General features: G+C 44.6%; 1 protein-coding gene across 1 annotated transcript in view; it reads right to left on the bottom strand.

Moving 5' to 3' along the window:
* The window catches only part of LOC138284998 (transient receptor potential cation channel subfamily V member 6-like), a 215,865-nt gene that overhangs the window by 65,289 nt on the left and 136,796 nt on the right, over window positions 1-13,780 (bottom strand). Inside the window, exons 7-8 of the mRNA XM_069224398.1 lie at window positions 12,490-12,636; window positions 11,825-12,034 (exon numbers count right to left, since the gene is read on the bottom strand). Coding sequence (XP_069080499.1) covers window positions 11,825-12,034; window positions 12,490-12,636 — 357 coding nt within the window. The remainder of the gene's footprint in view (window positions 1-11,824; window positions 12,035-12,489; window positions 12,637-13,780) is intronic.

Below are 13,780 nucleotides of genomic sequence, written 5' to 3'. Positions count from 1 at the left end.
TTGCCTAAGGGGTCGCTCCCCTTGCGTGAAATTGATGCAAAAAAAATTAAATCCTTGGTGTCTAGTGGTTTCTGCCCCCCTTGAGGGCAGATTGGCCTAACACAAATAGGCCGATCTGCCCCCAAGGGGGGCAGAAATGGCCGAAAATTTATTTGCCCCCAGGGGAAAGACCCTTGCCTAAGGGGGCGCTCCCCTTGCGTGAAATTGATGCAAAGAAATTAAAATCCTTGGTGTCTAGTGGTTTCTGACCCCCTTGAGGGCAGATTGGCCTAACAAAAATAGGCCGATCTGCCCCCAAGGGGGGCAAAAATGGCCTAAAGACAATTTGCCCCCCCAGGTGAGCGACCCTTGCCTAAGGGGTCACCCCGTATATATAAAAAACAAAAGTAAACATAAAGAAAATATGTATCCTTGGTGTCTAGGGGCATCGCGATCGGGCAGCAGAAATGCCATGAGACATGAAAGGAGAACCGGTCCCAGGATGTAACGGTTACGTCCTTAGCGCCTTGGCACCTCAGCGCTGCAGCCAAGGACGTACCGTTACGTCCTTGGCTGCAAAGGGGTTAAAACCCATCTGTGACAGAGCTGATGTATCCATGTTCATGGTTATAGGTGAGGGACAGGAAGATGATAGTGACCCTCTCCCTGATCTTCTCTCCAGCAACCCACAAGATGGTTCTGTGGATGGAGTGGTCTTACCAGACACCATCACAGAACAACAGCAAGCTGATTGCAGGGAAGTCCTCAACCAGTATACTGAGTTGTTCTCTCTGACCCCTGGAAAGACAAACCGGTGTACCCATGATGTGGACACTGGTGACAGCTTTCCTGTCAATAACAAGATTGACAGACCGTCAGACCATGTCAGAGAGAGTATCCAAAGAGAAGTTAAAAAAGATGTTGGATGTGGGTGTCATTGAACCCTCTGAGAGTCCCTAGGCTTGGCCAGTGGTTTTAGTCCCCAAACCTCACTCCAAAGGAGAGAAAAAGGAAATGAGGTTCTGTGTGGACTACAGGGGCCTGAACTCTATGACAAAAACAGGTGCACATCCAATTCCAAGAGCTAATGAGCTCATAGACAGACTAGGGGCAGCCAGATATATGAGTGCTTTTGATTTAATATCAGGGTACTGGCAGATAGGTCTAACCTTAGAAGCAAAAGAGAGGTCAGCATTTTCTACTCCTAGTGTGCATTATCAGTTCACTGTTATGCCCTTTGGATTAAACAATGCACCTGCCACCTTCCAGAGGCTAGCGAACCAAGACCTTTTTGGACTGGAAACTTTTAGTGCAGCTTATCTGGATGACATAGCTGTCTATAGTTCCACCTGGCAGGATCACCTGATCCACCTAGGGAAGGTCTTCGTGGCTCTGCAGAAGGCAGGCCTCGTTATCAAGGCATGTAAGTGCCAGAGAGGGCAGGGGAAAGTTGTTTACTTGGGTCACCTAGTTGGTGGAGGCCAAGTACAACCCATCCAACCCAAGATTCAGACTATTCTGGCTTTGGAAGCTCCCACAACCCAGACACAAGTCAAGGCATTCCTTGGCTTAACTGGGTACTATAGGAGTTTTGTGAAGGATTATGGGACTACAGTTGCCCCCTCACTGAAATAACCTCCAAGAACATGCCCAAAAATGTTAACTGGACATTGAGTTGTCAAAAGGCCTTTGACACTCTAAAGGAAGCTATGTGCTCTGCTCCAGTCCTACAAGCACCTGACTGCTCCAGGAAATTCGTCGTTCAAACAGATGCTTCTGAAATGGGTATCGGAGTGGTCCTTTCCCAGAACAATGAGGATAGACATGACCCGCCAGTTGCTTTTATAAGCAAGAAACTACTCCCTAGAAAACAAAATTGGAGTGCCATGGAGAGGGAAGCTTTCACTGTGGTTTGGGCCCTGAAGAAGCTGACGCCGTATCTGTTTGTCTCTCACTTTGTAGTTCAGACTGACCACAGGCCTCTTAGGTGGCTACAACAGGTGAAGGGTGACAACCCCAAACTGCTTAGGTGGTCCATTTCCCTACAGGGAGTTGACTTTCAAGTGGAACACAGACCTGGGGCTACCCATGCCAATGCAGATGCCCTTTCTAGGTTCTTCCACTTAGACGATCAAGACTCACTAGGCTCTTTCGTTTGGGGGGAGGGGAGTGTGAGAAAAGGCCTCTTTTGGATGTGGTTAGACCCCACTTTTTGCCTGATGTATGATATAGCCTAGAAATGTGAGTGCCCAGGGCCCTTGCTAACCAGGTTCCCTGGGCCAGAGTTCTTTCCCTAAAACTGTTGTGATGCATTGGCACAAATGGATGCACCCTTAGCTACCACTATAAGTCCCTTGTAAAAGGGTACTTAGGTACCCAGGGCATGGGGTACTATGGGTAAGCCCCTGAGGGCAGCAGCACTGATTGTGCCACTCTCTAGGGTCATGCATCCAGATACCACCAGCACTGCCATTGCAGGCTGGGTGTACTGGTGCAAACATAAAACACAAACACGGCCTCGCACACTGCCTGTATGCCCTGTCCACCATTCACTACATATACTATGGCAGGCCTCAGAGCCCTAAGGCAGGGTGCACCATATCATATTTGAGGGCATAGCTACATGAGCAATAAGCCCCCATGGTGTCTTTGCAAAACCTAAGACATAGTGAGTGAACAGGGCTGCCATTTTAACAGACCAGTGCTGGACACTGGTCAACATGAGTTTCCCAGCTACATGATGGCCACTCTGATTGGTTGTTTGGTATAGAAAAAACTCAGAATGATAAATCCAAACTGGTACCAGTATTGGATTTATCCCTAAATGTACCCAGGAGTCCCCTTAGAGGTGTGCCCTGCAAAAACTAACTACTCTGGCATAGATACTGACTGGTTCTCCAGCCTGCCACCTCCAGACACCCAATCTACAAATCTTGGGGGAGAATCCTGTCTCTGATTTGTAGAAAAATGCCCTTCCTGGGTGAAGGTGCTAACACCCCCTACCTCAGGGATGTGTACTGCCCAGGTGGTGAGCTTTAAAGGGCTTTCTACCTTTGAAACTTGACCCCCAGGCCTGCTGCTAGCAGCAGATGGTCAACCCCTTTGCAAACCTCCACTTTTGGTGGGAGCAAAGGCGGGAAGCTGCACAAAGAGTAAGGGAAGTGGCCTCACCTGGCATGCACCACCCCTGAGTAGAACTGGTCACTATAGTGGCCATAGCCACCCCAAGGTAAGTGTCCCATTGGACACTACCAGGTTCCCCCTAAAATGCCCACTAAATTCAGTATTTAGTTGGCACCCCTAAACCAGATAATCAGATTTGAAGGACACAAAGAAAACTAGCCTCAAGAAGACCCAAGGCACGAGAACTGTGGACCTGCTGCACAAAGAAAAGGCACCAAACTCTGCTTGCTTCATCCAGGACCCAACAATCGCCACTGAGGAGAAACTGGACAACTGAACTGACCTTGAGAGCCCCAGAGGACCTCCAGGCTTTGCCAATCGCCTTAGAATTCCCTGTAGAGTGGAGGTATCACTCCACAACAAAGAAGAAACCAGCAACCCAGTAAGGGTCACTTCACTGACTGGCTGCTAACTCCTGAACCGGAAGTTGCAGCCGGACCTCATGATACACTAACAACCACAAGGGCAAACCCTGCAAGTGGGCCAAATTTGGTGGTACTGCACCCTCAAGTGGCCGAACCGTATTAATACCTTGGGTACTGGTCAGCTGATGTCGGACACCAGGAAAATCAGTCTGCCTGGGGCTGAAAAACAACCAGGAGGAAGCCCCAGTCAAGGGACTTCAGGAACACCCTGGAGCTCCCACCGTTGTCCTGAAAATGACCCTTGAAGCAACTTACCTCCAGATCCAAAGGGCAACTTTGCACACAGCTACTGGCTCACCGATTCGCTCTGCACACAGCCGTCCTGTGTCCTGCAACCAATAACCTGCTGTGCCCTAAGGGTCCCTTACCCCTTGTGACCTTGACAATCCAAAGGGACCTCAAGGAACCACATCTAAACTTACCTGCACAGACCTTTTCCAAGTGGTTCCCCGCAGTAGCCCTGCACCATTTCTAGAGACTTTTCACTGCTGCTCCTGCCGGAACTGGGAGCCGCCTGAACTTCTACAGCTGGCACAGTATGCCCACCGATGACCTTGACCAAATTGCAACAGGAGAACTTAGTAAAGCAACTGTGTGATTTTATATGCATTTGTAAAGGTGAATTTCCATTGATTCCTATGGTGCAGAATTACGCACAAAAAGACTACTTTTCTTAAACTTCAAAAATCCATATCTCAAAAAGTACTTAACCAATTTTGATAATCTTGGTCTTAACAATTACATACAAATCTGAAGTATTTTTATAAATTGGTCCTGAGTTATTCCTTCGCATGTTTGAGTTGCATGATTGATAGTGTAAGTGCAACAAATGCTTTGCACTTCTCCAAGATTGGCCTACTTGCTCGACCTACCTTAAAAAATAGAGCATTAGGTGATCTAGTTTTTACCTCTGTAAAGCATTGTGTGGTTGCCTGGACCTCCTGCACAGTTTCCATTGCTTTGCACACTACACAGAGGGCCAGCCTCCTACAGTTTCAATGGCTGGGCCAAGAATGCCTTACTAGTCACCATCCAACTGCAAATCAACATCAGATAATTCCATAAAAAGCACATCACAAATGCCTTTAAAACAGTACTTCAAGAAAGAGCCCAAAACATTGTTTCCCACAAGAAACAATGCAAGGAACAAAACCTACTGACATTAGCAGAGTACATTCGGACCACTGGGACGACTACGGAAAGAAAGGGACTGAGGCGCAACTGAACCATCTGGAGGCCCTAATGAGGAAATACCAAAACCTAATCAATTACTTGGCTAAACAACAGTTTCTAGCTCCCAACAAAGACTTGGGGAGCACAACAAGGTTGGATGGCTACTGGCATGACTTAGCAGATGGGATCTGGTGTCCAGGTTGGTGGGAGAGTTGGAGGCACAAGACGACTCCTGAATTTAGACAGATAAGGTCAAAGCAGAGGGATTTGCATGTTATGATCAAGAATTCTCTAAGCAACAAACCCAGACTTCTGATGCAGTGATTGAGGTCTTCCTGGGGAGCTTCCTCTCCTACAGCTCCCATAGGAAGACAGAGGAGCTCTAGACCGGTATCTAACCCTGTAAGACTCAACAGAGGTGCTGGGAATTATGCAGCCAGGGAATACACTGGGACCCAACGATATCCCAGTGGAATGTTACAAAGAAACATTTTCAATATTGGGCCCCCATGCCCTTTTCCTGTTTGCAGAGGCTCTAGAAAAGGGGGAACTCCACCCAGATCTCTATACATCATCGAAAGTGGTGCTGCCCAAAAATGTGAGGCCGGGTACCAAATGCTCTTCCCACAGGCCAATCACCCTTCTGAACAGAGGCAAATGTTTTCGCTAAAGCTCATGCGATCCAGCTAGCAACAAAGGTATGTAATTACACCTGGCTTTTGTATCCCTGGATGCAGAGAATGTGTTTGACTCCATGAGGTGGGATTACCTCCTATGGGTCTTGGCCAAAATGGGCATTGGGCTGACTTTCTGTCGATGGGTACACCTTCTGCACCACAGCACGATGGTAAGGGCCAAGATGAATATCACCTTCTTGGAGAAGTTCAGATTGGACAGAGGGACACGCCAGTGATGTCTTCTCTTGCCGCTCATGTTCACCCTTGGCCTGGAGCCCCTGGCCTGTTAACTGAGGATCAGAAGAGATGTGGTTGGTTTACGGAAAGTCACAGGATGACCAGCGAAGGTTTCCCTGTACACAAAGGAACTTTGTCCCTCTCTGACCCAGTAGTCTTGATATCATTGGTCCTTTCAGTGTTCTGAACCTTTGAGAAGTATGGGAGATACAAAATTAACTGGGATAAATTAATACTGTAGCAAATGGGTGCTTGGCTTCCAGAAATAGTGATCCCGTTCAAGATGGTGGGCCACGAGAGATGGCTTCCACTACCTTGGGATAGAAATAAGGCCCTCTAACCAGGACTTTTTTTAAAGGAACATGGAAGTGGCCTATGAGACATTCCTGCAGGACATGGACTGATGGAAGCATATGCCTCTTTTGCTTGTGGAGAGAGCGCCCCTTTTTAAAATGATTACCTTACCCATAAACCTGTATGTGCTGCAAAATACCCAATGGATGATACCCGAAGAACTTTCTAACAAAGTTGATAGCGCGATTTGGACCCTGCTTTGGGATGGAGAGCCCCCACATATTGCCATTTGCACCCTGCAGAGAAACGTAAATAATAGGGGCATCTTACTTCCAGATCTTAGGGCATATTATTGTGCCTCCCATCCTCAGGCAGTCAATGAGTAGTGCACTGCACCCCAGTGTAATCCAGCAATGCAACTAGAGAGAACGGTCATGGAGGAAGTCCCAAAGGCACTATATATATTGTAAAATCTGTGCGCACCACAAAAAGTTATCTGCAGGCCTGGTATAAAGCCATCACCTATGTGGGTTGGAGAGATTAATTCTACCTGGTGCCTGATCCTCTGTGAATCAGAGACTCCCTAAAAGCGTTGTCAAGGAAGACCCCATGGGACCCTATTGGATCTCAAAACTTGGAGACCTTGGAGGGAAGGGGAGATTAAATCCTTCTGGGACCCACAGGCAGAATTTTCGATACACAGATATTCTGGTACATTCAATTACCCCATCCCTTGCAGGCAGAGGGAATATAATGAGTCACAATATTAAACAGTAACCTCCTAGAAAGTAGCATACTCCAGGATAAACTGCCTACAAAAGTCATCTCATTAACATATCGTACCCTCTTAAAAAATAGCCCAGACACCCTGTGGGAAGCAGACTTGAGTCTCATAGAAGACACTGACTGAGAAGCAGCACTGATGCACCCACGAGAGGTAGCCATTAAATGCAAGATTGGGGCATTTACAACTCGAGGTCCTTCAAAGGGTGCATTACACCAGATAATGACTGTTCATAATAGGAAGAACCCACGACTGTCTTTGATGTGTCGAGGAAGGGGGTACCTTCATACATACTATTTGGTTCTGCCCACCTATGCAGGCATACTGTAGGGAGGTAGTTGCAGAGCTGGTGGGCATTGTGGAGGCTGACATCACTTTTACATTCCAGTTCTTAACTCTGGAAATACCAGGAGATGTAGACATCCCCAGAAGGCAACTCTTCTTCTGTGCTCTGAGGTTGTGCATAGCAAAAAGGGACATAGCCAGTGAATGGGCGATGCTCTGAGTCCCCACAAAAATCCAGTTGGTAACCAGCATGATGCACTGCATGAAAGCAGAAAGAGATTGGTCTATAAGACGAAGTGCTGCCTCAGGAAATTTCAGAAACTATAGGGACAGTGGCAAACCTACCACAACTTGGACTGGGCAACTATGGCCTCCTGGACAGCTCTCTCTAGAGAGGAGCAGAATGAGATAACCAGGTAAATTTGGGAGGCTGAGATCGAAGATGGTTGGCGAGGGATGGGGGGGGGGGAGGACACCCGACCACCTGTACCTGTCGCTTCCATTGCAATGGAAATGATCTGGGGTCAACTGTAACAAACTACTTGGATGATTTGGTAAATCATACATGTAAAATGGTGTTACGTCTTGTTTTATTGTTTTTCTGGAAAATGACAAACAATAAAAAGTTTTTTTTTTTTAAAGCCCAACACATCTCTTTTGCTAGCTCTACAAACCAAGGCACTGGAGACAATGTCTTACTTAGTATCAGTTACAAAAAACATTCAAAAGCAGATGAGGTAAGGTCTTGTAAACCTTGCGGTTTTTAACTGCTTTGTAAATGGTGTACATATATATTACACTCTTCTTGGATAGAGGAAGGAAGGATTAGCTCCATTTGTTGAAAGCAATATTGGTGGTCAGTCCTCATCCTGCCTCTCATCATCTTTAATGGCCTATTTTATGATAAAGGCTTTTAGTTGGGACCTGTATGAGCCTACAAACCCTTTGTGTGTCTTTATACTATTTTGTGGGAAACTTCTTATTAATCTTGATGGTGGAGAAAAGGTCAAGTAACGCTCCTTTAACTGCCAATTACATATATTCTACATGATTATTTGCAAATGTCTCTCCCTATCTATGCCTGGCCGGGCCTCACTGGCTGACATATCTTACTCCTTCCCCGCCCCCGACTACCACCAGAGCTGACCTTAGACGTTTATCTTTCATTGGGTAAAAATGTCCATGTATATCTCGTCACAACACTTTCCCCTCACAGGGAAAGAGAGAGATAGAGAACACATATCCTGACCCCTCATACCAGCAAGCTGTTTGACTTATACTTTGCTCCTTAGAAGATTGGGTTCTTGTATTTATTTCTGTAGCGCTTACTACCTCTGACGAGGCGTCGCACTCTTCATGCTATAATCATCTATTTTCTTTACTCATCGCTTTGATGCCAGGCATACATAAAAGTTGGTGTGACACCGTACGTGGTATTGGTGATCATGTTACGTTTTCATTAGTGACAGTAGCAAATATAACAAACAGTATCACAATTATAACAGTGAAAGTGATATATAGATGTCATTGTCTCCTGTGTATCGCGTACCTAAGTCACATTTACCTTTTCAGCACTTAATAGAATAATTGAGCTGCTACTTCACTCAAAGCAAAACATGTGACAACACTTCAAGCCAGTTTCCTTCTTTTTTAAAACATATTTTACAACGTTTCTCTTAACATACATAACAGTAGATTCAGGCCAGGCGCATAGTCATATTAACATTATGAGTGTTAACCTTGGACCTGTCACATTACCGAGTGGAATCTCAAAATGTTCATGGGCTTCTGTGAAGCTACGTAGTTTGCCCTCTAAGAACATATCCTCCGACAGGCATCAGAAGTGGATTTCCGGGGCACAGGTTGTTTGAATCCCTATAACTTAATGTATCTACTGAGAACGCGTGGCTAAAACCACTAGTTTGGGGAGATGTCAGTTTTTGTTGCTAGCACCAAACGCAGAGCTCCACGGTCTATGTGGTGCTATGACCACGCTTAGGTATCCTGCCTCTCCGGTTTTGGACTGTGGTGCACATTTTGAAACAGACTGAAAGTGTGCCGATGTATAATACTATTCATAGTTCGAAGATCTCTGTCATCCTTTCAAGTGAGGGAATTACAGTTTCTCTAATGTTGAGCCCTGCTCCCTTTCAAAGGTAACATCAGTAGCAGAAAGTCGAGCTCCCTGAACAGTGTGGCGTCACCACTAGCATAATATTTAAGAAATGTAGTAATCCGGCCAATGTTATTATCTTGGAGAGCGTAATTCTGCTCATCATTGATAAACTGATGAAGTAAATTGTGTGCACAACTGTGAGGAGCTCCTTATTGCGCGTATCACTTTATGTAGGATGGCGCCCAGTGCTCAGTTTGTAACAGAATGACTGCCAGTGCCGAAAGCTCAGCTCAGAAGCCTGTGGCAGGTGCTATTATATGGCAGCATGCTGAACACCAAGGATGTATAGTCTGGAATCCACCTCATACCTATTTACTCTACTACTAAACACTCCCTGCTCCTTTATCTCGCTTGTGCAGGTTCCTGATTTCTCCATTTGTGACGGTCTTTCCATTCCTCCATCATTCATGTTTGTGTGTTATTCCTCTCATGCTCTCGGGAAGTGTCTGATGAGGAAAAATGATTGTTGATAGCCCCCACAACAATAACAGGTTTCAATTAAGTACTGCCGCACTCTATTAAATCATTATCTGTATGGTTAACCTGTTTTTAAGGGTATCTAAACGTGGTGGTGCTAATATTCAAAGACCAGGATGCACCCTCTTGCTGTTCTGGGCTTCTCAGCAATTCACTTTCAGTGCCGATAGTGAACTAAAGTTTAACCTTTGGCTTCGCTCTCCTAATAGATTCTCGAGTGTCTTGAGGAACAACAGGATGTCGGTAGCATACATTGATACCACATGCCCAGTGTTAGGTATATTCATGACTTTTTTTGTGCCAAATCTCCTAAATTGACCTGGCAGAGGTGTGGCCACTAAGTGGATGGGCGAAACTGGACACCTCTGACTTTGTTCTCTTCCTATTGTCCATTCCCCTGAATACACATCATCTGTTCCTATTGTAGCCGATGGTTTTGTATACAGCAAATGTATCCAACTTATTATTATTATTGGTCAAAATCCCATTTTTCTAGCATAGTGTACAAATAGGGCCAACTCACAGTACCGTAGCTAGGATGCCATGGATCCTTGTGCAAGCAAGGACATGACCCCTTTACTTCTTCCGTAGCTGTAAATGATAGCAACTATCAGGGTTCAATGGACCCTAAAGGATCTGGGCCCTGGTACCCATGCACCCACTGCACCAATGGTAGCTATGCCCCTGCCAACCCAAGCAATCAAAGATCTTTTCTATACTTAGTGCAGTCATGGAAGTCAAGAAAAACGTGCACTTATTACAATCAATGATTAACAAAAGCGCTGCCTGCATGTTTTTTTTAAAAAAGACAATCGTTTTGTGTGTTAAGAGTGTAGGGTGGCTGTGGATCACCGACATAATGGGTTTTCAGACTCAGTCATTCCCTTTCACATGTTCTTGGAGAAAAAAACACCCTTTCAATTGAGCTGTGACCAATTAATGTCCATACATGAAAGGGCCATCTACTGCCACTAGATTTAAAGGTTTGATTGTGACAGAGTATAGGACTGGCTCTGTCCTGCTTCTCACTTTCACTGAGATTAAGATGCAGGAAAGCAACAATACTTAGTGCTAGTATTCTTAGACCTGTGATTGGCTCGGCCCAGCTCATCATTATATTAAGGGTATGAATGTAAACTCAACAAAACACCGGAGACTCGATTCACAAAGGGACTTACGTGTAGTAAAGTTGTGAGTGCAGAGTCTCACCACTTGAGGCAAAATCTCCACACTCGGGGTCGAATCTCCTCACTCAGGGCGGGTTCTCCACACTGCACTCTCTGCAGTGCACCGTGCAGAGATTCTAACCCAAGGGGAAGATGTATCATGAATGCATTTTGCAAAACGGTAATAGCGATTTTTAAGAAATCGCTATTTCTGATTCGCAAAATGCAATGTATAATATTTGCGATTCGGTAATAGCTATTTCTTAAAAATCGCAAATGCTATTACTGAATCAAAAATTGCGATACAGCCCCCATTCGCATCTATGGGCCTGTAGGCCCATATTTGCGAATATTTCGCATGTCCCAAATTGCGAATTCCTGACTGGAATTTGCAATTTTTGGAAATGTAAAGTCCAGGGTGAGCACCCCAAAATATTTTTTTTACAACATGTAAGGTGCACACATGCCAAAAGGGCATGTGAACTTTACATGTAAATTTTAAAAATGCATTTTAAATGCACAAGTTCAACTTGGTGGTAAATAGCGATTCCTTAATGCTCAATTCGCATTAAGGAATTGCTTCTTACATGTGCTTTAGAAATCGCAAATAAGGATTCATTATTTGCCATTTCTTATTTAGAGAGTCGCAATTTGCAACTCTCTAAACAGGGTCGCAATTTTAAGGAATCGGTATTCTAGAGATTCCTTAAAATTGCATTTAGAATGCCTTTGATACATTCTGAAATGGCTTTTTTGCATTTGCAAACGGGCATTCGCACCGTTTGCAAATGCAAAAAGCTTTGATACATCTGGCCCCAAGTGTGGACACTCAGAACTTAACTACACATTAGTCCCTTTGTGAATTGGGCCCCAACTTACAATTCTGCAGCACACTTGCCCTGCATGGTTCAAAGAAAAGTCACCCAGTGTCTTCCATCCTCTCATTTCACACTTGTCCTATCACTCACCTGCAGTCGCTTTGGTATGAGCAAGGGCAAGCCGCTTGAGAGTGTGTCATTAACAAAAGGCTTCAGTGGCCGGTTTAGGCAGCACAATGTAAAACAAATTATGTACATCACATAGAAAATGCCCGATGCACAGAAGTAGGTGTCCCTGTAGGTGTTCCATTTCATTTTCACCAACTCTTTTACTGGCGACAAGCCCAATATTCGATATGCCTTTTGTGGGGCAAGAAAAAAGAGAAATATGTTACTTGAGGAGAGACCGAAGGGCAATAGTACATAATAATACAGAATCGCATCAAAGAGGTTATCTTATCATTAGCATGTCGACAGTCAAATAGTGGAAATGTAATGCTCAATGTTACAATGGGAACAATATGAAAATCTTGAAGAATTTCACAAAATGTGGCCCTCATATATCTCTTTTTTCCAGAGAAAAATATTGAAGACACAAAAGGCCATATAGAACTATTTGTTTCTGACCTTTGGTGTGTGGCCACTAGCTTTAGAATCTCTTTTTTGTAATCTACTTGGTTTGTTCCTCGATCACTATGGAATCTTTAGCATGATCATTACTTCGTAAGCATGCAAAATATTTGAAAAGCCTAAAAGGATAAGGCATTGGTAAATATTAGACACATACAATATTTCATGTAGTCATTTGGGCTTACCTCTTGGTTCCCTGTAGAAGTGACGAGCTCTAAGACAGACTCATGATCTTCCCAAGAATCAATCCCTGAGAGATGATACAGGCTGGAGGTAATGGGGCCAAAGAGACATTGAACATGCTTTCTTTTCTGTACTATGTGCTGGAACAGCTAGGCAAATACATAACAAAAAGCATCATACTTTCTGGTAGGTGAATTGATAAAATGATGCACAACTGTAAGAGGAGCATGAATAAAGCTCAAGAAAAAACAGATTTCTGGAGACAGGGAAAATATGCAAACTACGTGGATCGACAACCTGCATCTGTTGGCAGTCTCTATGCTGTCCTGATTTTATACTGCCCTTGGATCTTCAAACACTTACATTGCTTTACACTTCAGTAGACATTCTGAGAAAGGTCTGGTTTTGATATGGTCAAACACATATGTGGACATAGTAGAGGTTGGATTATGGGAAAGTAAGGGGCATATTTAAGATCCCCTAGCAATGCCCTGTGCCGTATTTACAAGGTGAGTTAAGCCATTTTTTGTGGCTTAAATCCACCTTGTAAATACAGCCCCTTCATATGCAGCACTTTGCATGGAAGGGGCGCGCAATGGGTGTTGCTGTGGGCGTGCAAAAGCAACACCCATTGAATTTTGATACTGCCTCAGATTTACGACTTTTCGTAAACCTTAGGCAGTGCCAAAGTCTAACGCCACCCAGGGGTGGCATTAGCGTAGCACAAAGAGGAAAAATGCTTTAATTTCTCCTTTTTTTTTTGCTCTTTCTATGTGTGCTGCAAAATGCAGTATACATAGAAAGAGCAAATCACCATTTAAGATTGTTTTTGTGAAGGAAGGTGTTTCTTCCTGCACAATAACAATCTCCTCCTCAACGCAGCCATTCTTGCACTATGGTGCAAGGGTTGTTGCGTTGGTGCACAGCAGCAAATGTAGCGATTGGTGCAGGTGGAAACACAGGGGTGCACCGTATTCTAGTAAATATGGCGCAACCATGTTTTTTTAAAAGGACGGTGCACGATGCTGCCAAATTTGGCTTAGTGCACATTCTATTAAATCTGGCCCTAAGGTTGCTGGATTGCTTCTATCATCCTAGGTCTTTGAAGCGTATTGCAAGACTGACTTTGCTTCTGTATGAGATGCATATTCAGTGGGTGATTGAGCAGGCGGAGGATAGAATGTAGTATAGGCCTGACATTCCAGAAGGGAGGGGAGAAAAATCTGTGGGTGTCTACTGTGGCCCAGTTATTACAGCTAAGTAGGTGAAGATCAGGAGGTAATACACTTTTTT

The sequence above is a fragment of the Pleurodeles waltl genome, chromosome 3_1 (assembly GCF_031143425.1).
Source record: "Pleurodeles waltl isolate 20211129_DDA chromosome 3_1, aPleWal1.hap1.20221129, whole genome shotgun sequence".
Lineage (NCBI taxonomy): Eukaryota > Metazoa > Chordata > Amphibia > Caudata > Salamandridae > Pleurodeles > Pleurodeles waltl.
The sequence above is the reverse complement of the archived record's forward strand: the minus strand, read 5'-3'. Positions and strand labels throughout refer to the sequence as shown.